General features: G+C 38.3%; 1 protein-coding gene across 4 annotated transcripts in view; it reads right to left on the bottom strand.

The window, feature by feature from the left end:
* thoc2 (THO complex 2) overlaps window positions 1–19,742 on the bottom strand; it is a 167,655-nt gene that overhangs the window by 33,993 nt on the left and 113,920 nt on the right. For all 4 annotated transcript variants that reach the window (XR_005944023.1, XR_005944024.1, XM_041195847.1 and 1 more), the window contains 7 exons: window positions 19,575–19,716; window positions 17,238–17,395; window positions 17,029–17,157; window positions 16,734–16,865; window positions 13,942–14,126; window positions 3,933–4,117; window positions 2,889–2,991 (listed from right to left, as the gene is read on the bottom strand). Coding sequence is in view for 2 of the 4 variants with exons in the window: in XM_041195847.1 (XP_041051781.1) it covers window positions 2,889–2,991; window positions 3,933–4,117; window positions 13,942–14,126; window positions 16,734–16,865; window positions 17,029–17,157; window positions 17,238–17,395; window positions 19,575–19,716 (1,034 nt within the window). In the remaining 2 variants the exon portion in view is untranslated. The remainder of the gene's footprint in view (window positions 1–2,888; window positions 2,992–3,932; window positions 4,118–13,941; window positions 14,127–16,733; window positions 16,866–17,028; window positions 17,158–17,237; window positions 17,396–19,574; window positions 19,717–19,742) is intronic.

The raw sequence follows: 19,742 nt of genomic DNA, 5'->3' as shown, positions 1-19,742 counted from the left end.
TCAGGAAGAAAATCTGCAATCCTTACTTGATCTGGCCTATATGTGTCTCTACAGTCTCAATATGGTCAGCTCTTAACTGCCATCAGAAATGACCCAGCAGGCCTCTCAGTTATATTCAAGATGACAGTTCATCATTTCTTTCTTTCTTTGACAAGGTAAAGACTTGCATTTATATGGTACTTTTTACGACCACTGGACATCTCAAAGGGCTTTACAATGAAGTACCTTTGAAGTACAGTCAACATTGTAATGTAGGAAACGTGGCAGCCAATATGCACACAGAAAGCTCCCACATAAAAAGCAATGTAATACGGCCGGATGATCTATTTTTTGAGATACTGATTGAGGAATAAATATTGACAAGGATCGGTGTTATTCAAAAAGGGAAGAATGGATAAACCAGGGAACTACAGGCTAGTCAGTCTAATATCAGTGGTGGGGAAACTATTGGAAGCAATTCTGAGGGACAGAATTAATCTACACTTGGAGAGGCAGGGCTTAATCAAGGACAGTCAGTATGGTTTTGTTAAGGGAAGGTCATGTCTGACCAATTTGATTGAATTTTTCAAAGAGGTGACCAGATGTGTAGATGAGGGCAATGCATTTGACGAAGTCTACTTGGACTTCAGCAAGGCTTTTGATAAGGTCTCGCATGGAAGACTGTTAACGAAGTTAAGAGCCCAAGGGATCCAAGGCAATTTGGCAAACTGGATCCAGAATTGGCAGAGTGGCAGGAAGCAGAGGGTGATGGACGAGGAGTGTTTTTGTGACTGGATGCCTGAGTCTAGCAGGGTTCTACATGGTCCAGTGTTGGGTTCCTTGCTGTTTGTGGTATATATAAACAATTTAGACTTGAATGTAGATGGGTTGATCAGTAAGTTAGCAGATGACATGAAAATTGGCTGGGTGGTAAATAGTGAGGAGGATAGCCTTGGATTACAGGAGGATATAAACAGGCTGGTCAAGTGGGCTGATCAGTGGCAAATGGAATTTAATTTGGATAAGAGTGAGGTGATGCGCTTGGGCAGGACAAACAAGGCACGGGAATACAAGATGAATGGTAGGACCTTGGGAAGCACCACGGATCAGAGGGGCCTTGGTGTGCATGTCTCTAAAGATAGCGGGACAGGTAGATAAGGTGGTTATGAAGGCATATGGGATACTTGCCTTTATTTGCTGAGGCACTGAATATAAGAGCAAGGAGGTTATGCTGGAACTGTATAAAACACTGGTTAGGCCACAGCTAGAGTATTGCGTGCAGTTCTGGAATCTGCATTATAGGAAGGATGCGATTGCACTAGAGAGTGCGCAGAGGAGATTTACCAGGATGTCACCTGGGCTGGAGAGTTTTAGTTATGAGGAGAGATTGGGTAGGCTGGGGTTATTTTCCCTGGAGTAGAGGAGATTGAGGGGGAACATGATTGAGATGTATTAAATTATGAGGGGTATAGATCGGATAGATAGGAAGGAACTTTTCCCCCTGGTGGAGGGATCAATAACCAGGGGGCATAGATTTAAGGTAAGGGGCAGGAGGTTTAGAGGGGATGTGAGGAAGAATTTTTTCACCCAGAAGGTCATGGGAATCTGGAACTCACTGCCTGAAAGGGTGGTAAAGGCAGATACTCTCATAACATGTAAGAAGTATTTGGATGTTCACTTGCAATGCCATGGCATACAAGGCCTAGTGCTGGAAAATGGGATTAGAATAGTTAGGTGCTTGTTTGGCCAGCGCAGGCTCGATGGGCCGCAGGTCCTTTTTCTGTGCTGTAGACCTCTATGACTCAATGATACTGGGGGTAACACTCCTGCTCTACTTCAAAGTAGTGCCACGGGATTTTTTGCCTCCACCCAAGCAAGCAGATGAGGTCCAAAAGAAAGCCCCTCTGTTGCAATACTAGCTCAGTTCTGCACTGGAGTGTCAGTCTTGATTTTGTGCTCAAGGGACTTGAACCCAAAGACTTGTGATTCAGTGAGCAGTGTGCTACAAACTGAGTCACATGCAATTACATATGGGCAATAAGTCATGGCTACATCCCGTGAGTGGATAAAAATATCCTAATGCTAATACTCATTATCAAGAGATTTATTTTTAATTTAAATTTCTACCATTCTTGTCTGCAGTTTGAGTCCCAAACCAAGGGCAGGACTCAGTTTATTCTAGGCTAATACTTCAAACAGCACAGAGATTCTCATTCATACAGGATGATAAATGCCTCAATAATAGAGAAATCCCATTGATTAGTTTAGGTGGATATTAAAGATATAATGGTGCGATTTGAAGAACAGAGTCCTACAGGCATTCTGGCCAGCAGTCCTTCCTTAGCCAATACCATATAAAAAGAAGTTAACTGGTATTACTGTATAAAGTGGCATGCTGTTGAAGCTTTTCATCTTGCACTCACCAGGACAGATTCACAAAAATGCCAATTCTAAAGGGAACAACAATGTATGCTGCATGAGAAGAGAGTAGTGATTGGTTGGCAAGTGGAATCTGGTTGGTAGAGACATTGCTATGGGGAACTCATCAGGGAACAGTTAAATGCCAAATTTTTGTTTAAATTCAAACCAGGCAGGTCAACTTTGATTGGTTACGGCATTGCCATGGGGAATGAACCAGGGAATAGCTGTCCCCCAGTTTAGTTTCCTTTAGAATTGGCATTTTTGTGAATCTGTCCAGCCTTGAACATATTCAATGATGGTGCATCCATGACCCTGTGTAGTGAATTTTAAAGTTTACAAACCTCTGAATAAAGGAATTTCTCTCTTCCTCTGTCCTAAATAATGGATCCCTTACTTCAAAAGTAATTCATTACATGGAGCACTTTGAAATTTCAATGTGATAAGACAACATGCAAATAAAGTATTTTAGCATAAAACCAAACTGTTACCTATTTACAGCACTGCTTCCATTACTGGCTGTGACTTTGGGTGTTGCATTAGCAGCTTTGTTAGTAACTTTAATGGCACTCTGAGATTTCTCCTTCAATTTATCTGTTAAAAGAACAGAAAACATATTTTAGTTCATTACATTCAAGGTGAGTTTTTTGCAAGTTTTTTCCAAGAATACCAAGTGGCCATTAATTAGCTTAATTGGCTACCATGTAGGGGAGTAGCCCTGCCACCACCCTCTCCACAACCTCTTCCCCATCCCGCCATTGGGAAAACGGGTTGGGGGTAGGATGGGCATCAACATGTTGTCAGGCGGCACGTAATTTCATGCCTGCCCACTTCCATTTGCGACCTCAGTGGAAGAGCTCAAATTCTAGCCTCATTAGTTTGCAATTTAAGTTTAAGATCTGAATCAATATAGAAGAAGACCATTTCACCCTTCCAGCCTGTTTTACCATTCAATGAGATTATGGCTAATCTGCCACCTAACACATTTGCCTGCCTTCACTTCACATTAGGAATACAAGATAAGCACAAAGAAATTATGGCTCAACTCAATTTAAAAATGAATTACTGTTACTTCCTCTCCATTTTCCTCATGAAGACAGCATTAAATTTGGTTGTGATCTTTAACTGTCCCAAAAACCTTTTGTAAGCAACATTTTGCATTATGCACCTTAATAGTGAGTTTTGCCAAGCTACTTAATCATGGTAGGCCTCATAGTGAACCCTCACCCAACATCCATAAACATGCACTTTTTTAAGAAAGCGTTGCTGGATGATGGTCAAAAGCCTGTCTTGATCTTTCCCTTCAATAATTTATAAGCGTCAAGACCAAACATAGTATGCCAGTTGCTGAGGTCAAAAAATCAAAAACTCAAAACAGAAGAAGAATTCAGGATGGAGCTTTTGGTTTTCCTTATCCTATAAATAAATTTTTCATTTGCTGAATTCCTGAACTATGAATCTGATGAAGCCCTGAGAAAAAGTGATCTCCTGTGCTGAACTTTGATTGGTATAAACACTCAAGCAATTGTTAATACCTGTCTCCTCATTTGTGCCTTCTTCTGCTTTAGCTGCATTGGTAGTTGCTGCAGCGGCTTGTGTGACTGTGCCTGGTCCATTCTGAACTGTTGCAGGTGTTGCACTTCTTGCTGGGGGATCCTTGTGGTGGAATTCGTTTTCAGGAACCATGTATGGTTTCCTACTTTTCAACTGGCCAGAGTAGCTGCAAGTCGCACAGAATGTTAAACAAGCAGAGAAAAAAAATCTTGGAAGACAACTATCAATGGACAAAGAAACTAGCAACTATTCAATTTTGTTTTCTCTAAAATAAAAACATAATTTGAGACTTGATAAATTTTATCCACAATGTGGAGTCTCTCACAGCACTTCAAGGAATTATATCTGATACCCAAACATAGCTCTTTTTGAATGTGAATGGAACAGCTTTCAACTTTTCCAGAATTCCCAGAGGCTCTGTGATGCAGCTGCCCCACTGAAGTTTGTGCTCACATTCACAACATATATTGCTGAGAGTTTGGCTCCTCTGACCGATTCAACTCATGTTGCCCATCTCATCCAAATTCTCAAAAGTAGCTGAGTTTGACCAAGTCACAAACAGGATTCTTTTCTGGTAAGATTTTACAATCATATATGCTAAAAGTTATATAAAATTCATGTTATTAATGAAAGGACCTAAATGTTCTGTGTTGTTTAAAATTCCAAAATGTATAATTTGCAGCATTTGTTCTCAACTTCTTGTACTTGAAATTACATCCTCAGGACTTAGCTCATCATACAACTGAATTAAGACCAGGTGCTAACTCAAAATTCTCCAAGATGGAATAGCTCAGGTCAGTTCACTGTGCACAAAAGAAAAATGACCAATTAGGCTTCTGGAAAACAAACTACAGTGATCTTGCATTAACTACCCAAAGTTAAATACAGCTAAGAATTAAAACCAAGAAATGTAGGATTGCTCAAGGAGAACTAACACAAAAATCAAAACTATATAAGCCATTTGATTAGGGATCAATTAATCAAAAAAGACATTTGAAGCATACTGAAAATGCTTATGGTCACAACCTTTTGGCAAGATGCCATTACATAGACCCATTTTCTGTCACTCACTGATGTAGTACACATTCAAAATATATTACCCCTTTGTGTGGAATAACAGGGCCACCTAGTGATAGACATACCGTACATAGAATTTTTTCCCAAAGAATTTTCTCCCATTTCCTTTCCTGAAGCTACTAATATACTAGGATACAGATCTAACAATTGCAGCAGAATTCCAGTAACTCACTCAAGTGATCACCTTTTGCATTTGAGTTTAGGTGATACCAGACTATATAATCATGAATTCCATTACACTTAGTGCACCAAGCCAGACTGAATTTTCTCCTTGCACCTCAACTGCAGCAGAGCTGAGATTTGCTATTTCAACATTAACCTGCAAAAAAACAAAAGGGCCCAACTGGTTTGCATGCCCGAGTGCCAAGCAATTCTATTATCCATAACACCAAAGAGCATTCTAGACATGTCACTAACAGAAATTTTGGAAGCTGCTCATTCAGCACTGCACCAATTCAAACATCAACAACCTTCGCTGTTACGGTGCTTACATTCAGGTAAGTCGGCACATTTCCCGAGACTACAACAGTGCCTACACTTAAAAATTTTCTTTATTGGCTGTGAAGTGCTTTGGGACATCTGAAGTTATAAAAGACACTATATAAATGTAATCTTTTACTACTGAGTTCTCAGTTTTCTCTGCATCAAAGTTACTGCTTGCCATTGCAGTTATGCTTAGTCTAAACCTCAAAAATCTTGCCTCAATCTAAAATTTCATAAAAAATATAAAACATAGCTCTCACAAGAATTGAAAACAAATGCATTAAAATGCAGCTGTAGCCTCTTGGTAATCAAGTCAGTAATTACTTTTTAACCACCAAAACTAAAGGCCAAGGTGCATCATACATGATACAATGAAAGTTGAAAAGATTAAAAGACGAAATAAAAAAGAGCAATGACAGACTTTTGCAGTTCTTTTGAATTTGGATTGCAGGAGAACAGCTCCATGCACATGGATCCCCATCTTCACATTGATGTCAAGAAGATACAATAATTCTCATAAGGTTATTGGAATTTATTGTAAAATAGTAGTGTGTGTGTGTGTGTGTGTGTGTGTGTGTGTGTGTGTGAGAGAGGGAAAGTGAGTGTGAGAGTGAGAGTGAGTGAGAGGCTTAATTGCATTAAAGGCAGCTGGTCTGAAGGCTTTGATGTAAACATGGGGGAAGATTAGAAACACAGGGCTCAAGGGAACATTTGCATTTTTAAATGAACCAGACTGGATTGATTTCAAAAGAGGGATTGAAATGTGTCACCTGGCCAGGCGAAGTTTAGAAAGTGTGTGTTTATTTTTCCCAAAGATTACTGGTAAAATTTAGTGCTATGAGAGATTTTTATTATTGGAAAGATAAAGTCCAAAGACATAGTGAAACAATGGGAATTTGCATTCAAAGGGGAAAACATGTATAAAAGAGTGAAGGTTGTGTGTAAGGGAAAGCATTTTTAAGATCTAACAAGTGTGAAAAGCCTTCAGCATCTATGCCACAAGCTGCTGTCTTCACAGAACTGAAGTGAAGAAAACTCACTTTGAATTCGACTGAGTCAGGATATTGTGTGTCAACTTGCCTGGGTCTTTTAAAATCCATGTGCCTTACTGTTACCTTAACAAGAGTCAGGTTAAGTAGGGGATTTAGAAATTATTATAGTCATAATTTGTAGACATATATATGTGCTTAAAAATGTTTTTCTTGTTAATAAAGATTTAATCTAGTTTTGTCAAAACCTATAAGACTTGGTGAAAACAGAATTACCTGGAAAAACTCAGCAGGTCTGGCAGCATCGGCGGAGAAGAAAAGAGTTGACGTTTCGAGTCCTCATGACCCTTCAACAGAACTTGAGTTCGAGTCCAAGAAAGAGTTGAAATATAAGCTGGTTTAAGGTGTGTGGGAGGGGGGCAGAGAGAGAGAGAGAGAAGTGGAGGGGGGGGGGGGGGGGGGGGGTTGTGGTTGTAGGGACAAACAAGCAGTGATAGAAGCAGAACATCAAAAGATGTCAACAACAACAATTTTGTTCTATTGTTGTTGACATCTTTTGATGATCTGCTTCTATCACTGCTTGTTTGTCCCTACAACCACAACCCCCCCAACCCTCCACTTCTCTCTCTATCTCTCTCCCTCTCCGCGCCCCCCACACACACCTTAAACCAGCTTATATTTCAACTCTTTCTTGGACTCGAACTCAAGTTCTGTCGAAGGGTCATGAGGACTCGAAACGTCAACTCTTTTCTTCTCCGCCGATGCTTCCAGACCTGCTGAGTTTTTCCAGGTAATTCTGTTTTTGTTTTGGATTTCCAGCATCCGCAGTTTTTTTGTTTTTATATAAGACTTGGTGGTCTTATTTCTACTAAATTCAAGGCACGCATCTTGAAATTTATGCCAATTGCAAAACAAGTTGTGGCAGTTGTTTCAGGTTTCTCTTTGGGATTTGAACAACCCAGCATTTACAATCGGTTGTACCATAACATATTTGAGGGCTCTTTGTGGGATATATTTGAAATTCCTTGATTGGTTTGAAGTCAGTGAATCTTAATGTTATGAGTACAAGAAGCACTTTGAATTCAGTTGGTGTGAGGTTTTTTTTTGAAGTGGTGAGACTGCAATATAGCTTTGGCAATTGCTCAGACTTGTCTGGGGGTTGAAGTTGTAGCTTTGGCTGTTTACAAAAGGTAACTAAAGATAAGTTAATGGAATTGGCAGATAAATTACATTTTGGGTTACCTACAGGCACAAAGAAAGCAGATATAATTGAAGGTATAGCACAGCATTTAAAGTTGGAAGTGATACCTGACACTAGTGAGTCACAGCTGAAGGTAGTGAGACTTCAGTTAGAAATGAAGAGACTTGAATTTGAACTTGAGCAAGCAAAGGAACTGAAAAAACTCGAATTGGAGGCAAACGAAAAGGAAAAAGAATTGGAAATGAAAAAACTGGACTAGAAGCAGCAGAAAAAAGGAAAAAAGAGATTATTTCAAAAAGAAATGGAAATGCGAAAACTTGATCTCCAGAGGGAAAAGTTAGCAATGGAAGAGAGAATTAGGGAAAGAGACCGAGAATTTTGGCTTAAAAAGCAGCATTTTAAAAAGACATCAAATGTCGAACAAAGTTCTGATGAGGAAAAAACCTTTAACCCAAAACCCAGTGGGGAGATGTTTAAATTTGTAAAAGCTCTTCCAAAGTTTGAGCACACAGGCAGAAATTTCGGAATATGAGAAAACAGCCTGGGCAAACTTATATTCGGTTTGAAAGAGTAAAACAAAGTAATTGTGACCAGTGAATATGGGCATTAAAGATAGAGACAACATATGCAGCTCTTAGAGAGTAATTCTTTTTGAAGAATTTAAAGATTTAAAGCCTTCAGTAGTGAGAACTAAAGTGGAGGAACAGAGTATTCAAACAGTAAGACAAGCAGCAGAGATAGCTGATGATTATAAGTTAGTTCATGGAGCTAAACCTTTCTTTCGTCACCCTTTTAAATCAGAAAAGGATAGATGAAAGGGAGGTAGGTAGTCGGGAAAGAGGAATAGGAAACAGGTGAGGTGATTGTTGAAGTGGGAAAATTACCCATTGCAAGGGTTCAATTTATTCTGGGTAATGATATAACCTGGACCACAAATGTGGGTGATACCTATGTCAGTTGAGCAGACAGAAGTGTTGCAGGGAGAGCATCCTGGATTGTTTCCAGGTTGTGTGATAACAAGATCACAGGCTCATAGGTTGAAACAAGAGCAACAGACAGGTAGAAGGTGTGGAAATTCAATTAGCTGACAGAGTGTTTGATAAGATTGTTCAGGAAGAAAGACTACAAGACAATTCAGCTCAGTGTTTAACTCAAGGAGGTTAGTGGAATTAACAGAAAAAAGGTTTGCAAATAAAACATTTATATTAGACAGCTTACTCAGAAACAGAGGCAAAATGTATTCCAGGATGTTACAACCTTAAAGGTTATGTTTTAATGAGAAAATGGAGGCCTGATTATGCTTCAGCAAATGAAAGCTGGAAGGGGGTGCATCAGATTGTGCTACCACTTGGATACAGAAATGAGATTCTGAGGATAACTCATGAAATTCCAATAGGGGGTCATTTAAGAATTAGAAATAGATGAAGAAACAAAAACATTTTTATTGGCCTGGCTTGCAGAGGGATGCAATCAAATTCTGTAGAACATGTCACACATGTCAGGTGATAGGGAAACCACAAGCCGGGACCTTTGATTCCAGTTCCAACATTTGAAGGAACCTTTCACTAGGGTCATGATTAATTGTGTAGGACCCCTCCCTAAGATGAAAAGTGGAAATCAGTACTTACTGACAATAATGGATGTGTCTACCAGATTTCCTGAAGCAACATCTTTGAGAAACATTACAACAAAGAAAACTGTGGAAGAGTTAACTAATTTTTTTTACAAAATATAGTTTACCTAAGGAAAGACAATCAGATGAGGGTTCAAATTTCATGTCACAGCTGTTTAAGGAAATAATGAACAGTTTGGGGATAAAACAATTTAAGTCAACAGCTTGTCATCCTGAATAACAAGGGGCTTTGGGAAGAAGGCATAAAACCATGACCGCATACAGTCAGAATTATCCACAGGTTTCGGACAGGGAAATTCCATTCTCGTTGTTTGCTATTAGGGACCTCCTAATGCATCGACTGGTTTTAGTCCTATTGAACTAGTCTATGGTCATGAGCTGAGAGGGCCATGAAATTGATTCATGAGAAATTAGTGGGCCAAAATTCAGAAACTACTCTCCTGGATTATGTACCAAACTTCAGAGGGAGATTGGGCGGAGCATGTCAGTTGGCTAGGGAACATTTAATGATAACACAACGAGTGACGAAAATGAAAGCAAACAGGAAAGCTACAGCTTGTAGTTTTGGGGCTGGAGACCAAAGTATTAGTTCTGTTACCAGTACTGGATGACTCATTAAAGGCAAGGTTTAATGGCCCTTACAGAATTGAGAAGAAGCTGAGTGAAGTGAATTATTTAATAAATACTCCAGATAGAAGAAAGCAGAGGGTGTGTCATGTAAATATGCTTAAAAAGTACAGGGAAGAGGACCAAAAAGAGGTGTTAGTGGTGGTAGACAATGAGAAAGAAGTAGAAATACAGGATTCTGAAATTGATTTTCCTCTAATCAAATTGAATGAGGGGTACTTACAAATTTAAATGTAATATTGAGTTACCTTCCAGACAAGTGTCAAAGTGATTTGGAAAAGCTTTTGCGGTCACACAAAGATATTTGTGGAAAAAACCTGAGGGGACAAATTTAGCTATACATGATGTGTCTGTAGAAGTTTCATTTTTGTTAAGGCAACATCTTTGTAGATTAAATCTGGCAGTTATCACAATTACAAAAAGAAATCAAATTCATGCTTCAAAATATCATTGAGTCTAGTTGCAATAACTGGCGTTCGCCTATTGTGCTGCTACCAAAACCAGATGGAACATGAAGACTGTGTGGACTAACAAAAAATGAATGCAATGACAAAAGCAGATTCATATCCCATGCCATGGTTAGAAGATTGTATTGAGAAAGTGGGACAATCAAAATTTTATCACAAAGGATATTGGCAAATACTGTTATCGGAGACAGCAAAGGAGATATCGGCTTTTGTAATGTCAGGTGGACTATATCGGTTTAAAGTCATGCTGTTTGATATGAAAAATGCACCTGCAACATTTCAAAGACTGACAAACAAATTAATTGCAGGTCTGAGCAATTGTGCTGTTTACACTGACGACTTGATAGTTTTCAGTCAGATGTGGGAGGAGCATTTACAACATCTGGAAGAATTGTTTACTCGATTACAAGAAGATAATTTGGTGGTGAACTTGCCGAAAAGTGAATTTGCAAAAGCGCAAGTTACGTATCTCGGCCATATCATTGGACATGATAAGGTGGCTCCAAGAGATGTGAAAGTCAAGGCTATCGTGGATTTCACCATGCCTACAACAAAACGAGAAATTTTGAAATTTTTGGGCATGATTGGGTTTTATCAGAAATTCGTACCACATTTTAGCAGTGTGGCTGCTCCACTGACTGAACTATTAAAAAAGAAAAAGTAGTTTCAGTGGACACAGGAGTGTCAGAGGGCATTTGGCAATTTGAGAACTGTATTAACTACGACACCAGTTTTGGCAGTATCCAATCATGCCAAGCAACTTAATTGGCCCTTGATGCAAGTGATATAGGCATTGGGGCTGACAGTAACAAGAAAATGACACTGGAATTGAAAAACCGAAAGGGTATTTTTCACAGAAGTTGAATGCACAACAGAGAAGATATTCATCATCAAAAGGGAAACTCTGGGTTTGGTGTTAGCATTGCAGAATTTTGATTTATGTTGTAAACAATTCATCAGAAACAACTATTCATACAGACCACAATCCTTTAAAGTTTCCGGAAAATTTTCAAGACATAAGTGCAAGGCTATTCAGATGGACTTTATTTAATGTATTTAACCATTTAATCTACAAATAATACATGTAGTGGGATGTGAAAATCTGATTGCAAATGCATTATCAAGAATTTGAAGCTTAAAAAGGGACAATTGGACATTTAAAACCTGGACATTGAACTGAAGACTTCTGTTGATACAAAGGATTTATGTTAATGCATGCATCTGGTAATGTAATAATGTTATGTAAATAGATAAGTATAGGAGATTATATAAGATGGCTTAATAAAAATGGAGCTATCTTTTTAAGTTATGATGGTTCACCTTTTTAATAAGGAGGGGAATGTCAGAAAGATATAATTCTCATAAGGTTATTGGAATTTATTGTAAAACAGTGGTGTGTATGTGTGTGAGAGTGAGAATGAGAGTGAGACTGAGAGCGTGAGGTGAGGGAGAGAGAGGGAGACTTAATTGGATTAAAGGAAGCTGGTCTGAAGGCTTTGATGTAAACATGGGAAAAGTTTAGAAACATTGGGCTCAAGGGAACATTTGCATTTTTAAATAAACCAGACTGGACTGATTTCAAAAGAGGGAGTGTCATCTAGGTGAAGTTCAGAAAGAGTGTATTTATTTTTCCCAAAGATTACTGGTAAAATTTAGTGCTATGAGAGATTTTTATTATTGGAAAGATAAAGTCCAAAGACATAGTGAAACAATGGGAATTTGCATTCAAAGGGGAAAACATGTATAAAAAAGTGAAGGTTGTGTGTAAGGGAACGCATTTTTAAGATCTAACAAGTGTGAAAAGCCTTCAGCATCTATGCCTCAAGCTGCTGTCTTCACAGAACTGAAGTGAAGAAAACTCACTTTGAATTCAACTGAGTCAGGGTATTGTGTGTCACCTTGCCTGGGTCTTTTAAAACCCATGAGTCTTACTGTTACCTTAACAAAAGTGTAACTGGGAGTCAGATTAAGAAGGGGATTTAGTAATTAGTATAGTAGCAATTTGTAAGCATATGTATGTGCTTAAAAATCATTTTTCTTGTTAATGAATGTTTCATCTAGTATTGGAAAAACCTATGAAACTTGGTGGTCATATTACTACTGAATTCAAGGCATGCATCTCGAAATTTAAACAAATTGCAAAACAAGTTGTGGCATTTGTTTCAAATTTCCCTTTGGGATTTGAACAATTCAGCATTTACCATCAGCTGTGCCATAACATTGATAATCCAGATCTCTTCTCCCAGCAGGAGAATTATTAAAGTATGAAAAATGGGCTGCGTATTCAATCCCTGGTAAAGGTCAAATTAACAGATTTCAAATGTTATTTTTAAATGGAGTTTTTTGTACCTAGAATACAAAGGGGAAATTTACAAAAATGCACCACCCCCACCCCGTCAAACGCAATCCCTGGAGTAATTTCAGTTGACTCCCCAATTTTAAGCAGCCATTCCATATTTAAACATCTTATTTCAAATCCATATAGATTGTTTAATTGTGCTGTATAGTCTCAGTCAGTAATTCAATAACCATTAATCTGAGTACTTCATGGAAATTATTCCAAATAGCTTTTCAAAATAAGTAAAGTTGCTTTTACCTACTTCATATTGCCTTGTTGAGAAAAAGTTGAAAAAATTCATGCTGCATGTGCAATAGGTGTTTGCAATTTTTTCTTAAATCAAAAACTGTGAAGCCGAGGGTCTTCATTTCAAATTACAGCTTTAAAAAACTCAATAAAGATAATGGCCCCAAAATTGCTGTGACAGGCCAACAAGCAGCACCTGGTGTTAGTTAGACTCGCCCATGCCAGTTTGATGTTTAGGTATTTTGTGATGCAAGTTGCTGGAAGATGCATTTTGCCCTCCACAGGGCATCCGGGATTAGAGAGTGAACAGGGAAAACAACTGGGTATTGTTTTCACCAATAAGACTGTACTGTTAATTTCAGAATCTTTCAAAGATGGAGGAGGTGTAAATTAGGCTGCATAAATGCAAAGTTAAATCACGTACAGAAGAAGGAATAAACAGAGAGAAAGATAGTTTGGATAAAGAGAGAGAGATAAACAAAAATATAATTTGAAAATTTTGCATGAAAAAATCGGCATCAATTAAAACTTAAAAAGAATGAAACTCCACATTTCTAATAGTTAGTTCTCAGTGACAAAATTCATTAGCACTGTTAGATTTAAAATGACAAAACTTTCAACAACAAATTTACTTTGTATCTGCAGTGTAAGTAAAGGAACTTCGTGCCATTTAATACACTTGAATGAAGACCCAGATAGTAAGAGGCCATTTTCACAATATAACGGAGGAATGGCACAATTCTGACAGCAACTTGTTGATTTCTGGATTTAACTGCACATTTTACCTAACCTAAAGTTGCTGCAACAGTTGCACATAAACAACAGCGAGGGCCATTATTCCAGCATAAATCTAGTCACTAAAACATGAAACAGATATTCCATTCAACTACTTTGTATTAAATCACACTCATTCGATTTCACTTTGTTACCCCATAGCCAGAGCATAGAGATCAGGTCTTTTCTCCTTTTCTTCTTGGCAAATTTTATGCACTCTTCGCTCCAATGCTTGACCTAGATTCAGCACTTTAGGATACCAAGGGAGGACTTTAGTCAACACGATCAATATGTTCCGGATATGTACATACTCGCCAGTTTCAAGGCAGTGCACAGATGCCTGAAAGAAAATGCAATAATTAGGCCACAAACTTCTACAATCGGCCTAGATTATATGCAGTATTTTAATATATTTACATATACAGTCAGGGTCAACTTTTGTTCAGTAATCTGCATGGCCATATGCAATACACAACCTTCCCGCCACCCCAATCCAGCTAATAGAAAAGGTCAGTTAAAGGTCATAACGATCTCTAAAACTTTAATTAAATAGGGTTAATAGCCAATGAGTAAGGCACATGAAGATGGTCTTAACCCCCCTAGGAATCTTGCAATTGATTACCAATTCCATTACTGGTTTACCAGTGTGATAGGTAGTCAGGTGAAAGGCTGTGAACCTCCCAGTCTAAATTCCCAGTTAGATTGAATTTGCTTATTTCAGCTAAGGTAATAAAAGTATTACAAACATGCATACCACTCCAAGACTAAGAAACAGAAAATGTAGAGTTCCAGCTCGAGATCTCAAACCACACTCTGGATATACATTCATGAGTAGATATCTGATGAGTCAACTATGACAGTGAAGCATCAGTCAGCTGAGAAACATATGCACAGACGAGAAATCAAATGGGAGTCTCTCTGTTCTGTATATCTCAGTTATATAATGCCCTACGTTATATTTAAAAAAAAGATGAGACACACTGAACCTCAATTTCTTCAAAACCGATCTAATTAAACAGAATTGAACAAATGTCTTGTTCTTTGTAGTAATAATGAATCAGGCAAGAAAAGCTATGGATTAGTTGAATTTATGAAGATCTAAATGTTAATTCACACTCATCATTTCAAACATTAAAATTTCCCAGTATAATTCTGTAATAAAACATTCTTCAATCACACACATTAATATTTACATACATAAAGAATGGCCTAGACCTTGGAAGAAAGCAATCCACAACATCAAATCTAATATATATTTTGCCAGAAATCTTGCCACTAATACCACAAGAAAGAAATATGCAATGATAAGCATTTAGAATGCATTATTTAATAAGCTGCACTCGTAAAAACAAGTTTAAAAGCTCAAATTAGTATGTGTGCAATCTACCTGTGGTGTGCGACATCTGATACTGACTCTCAAGTCATAGTGGTGTTGAAATGCATAAGCCCAACCAAGAAACCAAGACATATAATTAATCGTTATATAGCAATTAAGTGAACTGGAGATGTTGAAAGAGGAAATAAAAACCCATTCAGGTACAAATCACTGTGGCAAAGTCCCATTTTAAAAAATGACTAATTCCTAAAATTTGGATGAGGGAAGTTCACCAGTTCTCTTGATCACATATTTTCAAAAACCAACCATACTATCTTCCCAGGATAACATCCATTTGCTTATTAAGTGAGTTGACAATCCTGATCAGAACCAATTTTACCAGGAATTTATTCAGGCTGTTGAATAACCCCAATGAAAGGACTAGCATCCCAACATCTGAATTGAATTTGACCTCAACAGTCCTCGCATCCTGCAGACTGCATCCAAAATTACTAAAGGTTGATCCCAACTATTCCATTAACATTCCCAGACTTTGTGGTCAGTGAAATGTGAGCCTCGCCACTAAACTAAAAAATTGCCCACAAAGATTGAGGAGCTCTGTAGCTAGACTTCATCTTTCCTGACATTAATTTTGTTCTCCTGCCATCTATAGGGGATCTCTGGCATCCGGCAATGGTGATGCCATTGAGCAGGCTAAACAGTCAATCACACTGAAAAATCCTCAGGTAGCTAATCAAGAAATAACATGCAGGCTTTATCACTCGCTTTATAATTTTACAGAAAGTAAACTCCAGATTGGGGTGTACCTATGGGATCACGATAGAAGTTGAACTATCAAACTATTTCTATGGAAAATCTATGGAAGTTTATTAAAGTCTGATATTCTACAAACATAACATTTATTTTTCAGGGCCAAAGAATTATGACGCCAGTAAAAACAGTTACACCTCATTCAACAAGACCTAGCTTTTCCAAGAGTTTTTACAGTGAGAATAACAACATAAAAAGTGGAAACGCATGTCAATTTAGCGATTTTTAATTGAATTCCATCTGCCAGGACTTCCAAGGTGGAGAACAGAAATACTGACAGCAACTTCTGGATTTCAGTGTTTAACTACACATGTACAGATGGCAGAAAAGTTGCTGTCAGTTTCAAAAGGTAATGACAATGAACGCTGCAAGTTTCACCATGATTACAACCGTAAAATCTGGGTCATTAACTTGAATTCAAGATAACTTATTTAAAAAAAATACCTACAAGGCCTCCTCCTGCACCTAATTTGTATGCTCGCATGTAGAAATGCAACTGACTCCCCAGAACTGTCTTCAGATAAAAATATTAAAAGATTTTCAATAAGTTAAATGAATTAATATCCCTACTTTAGATTTGCACATTAAATTGACAGGAAGGAAAACAACAAATTTTATGGTATACCAATGCATTCCTTGGAAAGAAAACCATAGAATATCAGAATAGCGTTCCCTATTTCAGTCTATACTCCAACCTTTCACTACCCCCTCCCAGACTACACCCAGGCCAGGCTAAGAAAGCACTGGCACAGATTTTTATTAGTTCTAACGGAACATTGAAAAAGAGGCAACAAAACTTACCTTGGTCAATTTATAATGCCATTTATGTACAACGTGTCTGAAATTTTCATAGTCTAACTGGTCAGCCTTGTTCCCGCCATCAAATCCACTTGCTCGTAAAATTGTGAGAAACCCTGGGTAATTGCCACATTCCTAAGCCAAAAACAGAAAGAGCTTAAAAGAACTGAAAGAGCTTAAAAGATCAGAAAAAAGACAGCTGATCATACTGAAAACTCCTCATTCATTAAGCCTTAAAATAATTTGACAGAAGTGTTACAAGAAATAAACTGTGTCCAAAACAAAATTAAAAGGTTACCTTATCATATATAGTTCTGTCACTGTGCCATCTGGTCACCGTCTCCAACATGCTGCAGAGAAACCTGCCATAGCGACTGGCTTCATTTTCTGTGCAGCTTGCGACAGTGTAAATAATGTCAGAAAAAACCTAAACACACGAAATTGTACATTAAAATTAGCAATGCATCAAAAATACACTTATTAAAAAAATATAAAAATATTTTTTACCCGATCATAACACAGAAGTGTAGAAAAGTTAGGTGTCTTCAGCTGATGAACTAATTCCACAAATTTAGCACAGTAAACTGCATCTATGGCTGAGAAAATGCATCTTGGGAAGATGCATAGTTGGAGGAATTTTGTGATGGTCTCATTTTTGGTAGATTCTGAGGGAAAACAAAACACAAATATAATTAAATAGGTCTCCTATGAACAAAAACAATGACACTTATGCAATCAAAGATTCCCACCAACATGAGAAAAATATAATTTTTTACCAATGTTTTTAATGTCTTATTCTTTAACGGAGTCTCTGAATAGCCCAATATGCAACAGCACCCACAAGTCAAGTGAATTTCAAGTCCATATTAAGATTTCAGCTGTGGCCTGAACATCTCTAAACTAGAAAAGGTGTGGCAAAATCAGCTATCATTCCCACAGTGATTCTTGCTCAAGAGAGTGAGCATGAGAGCATGCGAGAGCAAGTATGGTACTGAGTTGGCATTGGGGCAATGCAGGGTCATTTTTGGGGGTGGGATGGGGGAACGTGAGGTGTGAGGGCCAGGTAGTCTAACAGCTTGTAAACCAACTGGAAGGAAGTCCCTGAGAACCAAGACAACCCTTCTAACCCCCCCGTAGCCACCTATGTTCTGCTTCCAGGGTCAGCAGGCCCAAATCTATCCAGCTCCTGCACCCTGGAATGAAATTGCACATATCAGTGCACTTTTCAATGAAGCAGGTCTGGCAAGTCAGGTAATTTCCCAACTTGAGCTATTCGCTTTGGTATTCAAAATCTGGCCCAAACTCTCCAGACTTACATGTGTGAAGAAGCAAAAGAGCAAAGAGACACATTCTAAAAGAAATGAATAAGAACTGGTTTATGGCTGGAAGAAAGCAGGAGAGAGATTTGGTGGTGAAAAATTCTTAAAATCTGAACAAAATACACAGCAGAGACACTAATTTCACTTTGGCAATGTTAATCATGTGTCAGCTACAACTTGTTTATATAATGCTTTTAATGCAATAAAGCATCCCAAGCACTTAACAGCAGCATTGTAAAACAAAACTTTACAATGAGCCAAATCAGGAGACATTGGGGCAGATGGCCAAAATCTTGATCAAAGAGATAAGTTTTAAGAGTTCCTGAAGGTGGAAATCAAGGTATACGGAGAGGCTGAGGGTGTGGAATTCCAAAGCTCAGGGCCTGTGGGCAGTTGAAGGCATGGCCACCAATGGTAGAGAAATTAATATCAGGGATGTTCATGAGGCCAGATTTAGAGGAACACAGATATTGGAGAGTTCTGGGGCTGGAGGAGATTACAGAGATAGGGAGGGACAAGACCATGGAAGAATTTGAAAACAAGGATGAGTGTTTCAAAATCAAACGCCTTAAAAGTAACAAAAGGCATCATAAATGACTGCGACAAAGGTAAACTATCCCTCTTCATCCTCAATCAGTCTGCAGACTTTTTCATGGTTGATCACACCATCCTCCTCCAACACCTCTCCGTCGTCATCCAGCTGACTGGGCCTACATTCATCTGGTTCCATTGTTGTCCATCTAATTGCAACCAGAGAATCACCTGGTTCCTCTCCACGCCTCTACCTCGTTTTCCTCCTTTAAGAGGCAAGAGCTAAAACTTACCTCTTTGACCATGCTTTTGGGCATCTGCTCTATTATCTCTTTATATTGCTCAGTGTCATAATTTGCTTTATAATGCACCTGTGAAGTGCACTGGGGTGCGTTTTTATATTAAAGGTGCTATAAATATAAGTTGTTGTTGATTAACAATAACCCCTTCTATTTCTCATCTGCATGCAGCCACATCATCTGAAAACACATCAGTTTTCCACATGTATGCTCTTGATACCTAGCTCTACCTCACCACCACCTCTCTCAACACCCCCCCACATTCCCTCGAAATTATCAGACTGCATGCCCAACATGCACTACTGGATAAGCAAAAATTTCCTCCAATTAAATACATGGAAGACCAAACTGCTCTCAAACTTCGATTTTATATCTGATCCCCAAGATGAGCATCCAACCAGCCATCCATACCATTACTAAGGCCATGTATTTCCACCTCTAACATTGCCCGACCCAGTCCATACCACTAAATGCAGCTTTGTAACCGAACGGTGGGAGGTGGGCTTGAGATCCACAATATTGGGACTGGGAGCTCGAAGTGAGAATCACGAGCATGATCCTGTGCCAAGTCTATTAAAAGGTATACAGCACTAGCTATTTATATGCACTATGCTAACTATTTTGGTACCTAATTTTGTTTTTATTTCTCCATTTCTCAAAAATGTTAAACTATTTAAACTCCTGTTGCTACTCACTTGCGAGTAGCCAGTTGTCCTTTTCCAGCTTTAATCTCTGTAAAACTCTGTGAGCATGCTCTAATTGCTTCTTTTCTTCTTCCTGGAGTTTATCTTGTAAAGCTGTGCACCGTTCTTTTTCCTTCTTTTTCTTATTTAGTGGCTGAAGAAAATCAAATTATAAAGCTG

This window comes from Carcharodon carcharias, chromosome 9, assembly GCF_017639515.1.
Source record: "Carcharodon carcharias isolate sCarCar2 chromosome 9, sCarCar2.pri, whole genome shotgun sequence".
NCBI classification, from domain to species: domain Eukaryota; kingdom Metazoa; phylum Chordata; class Chondrichthyes; order Lamniformes; family Lamnidae; genus Carcharodon; species Carcharodon carcharias.
This window is presented reverse-complemented; position numbering and strand designations above follow the sequence as displayed.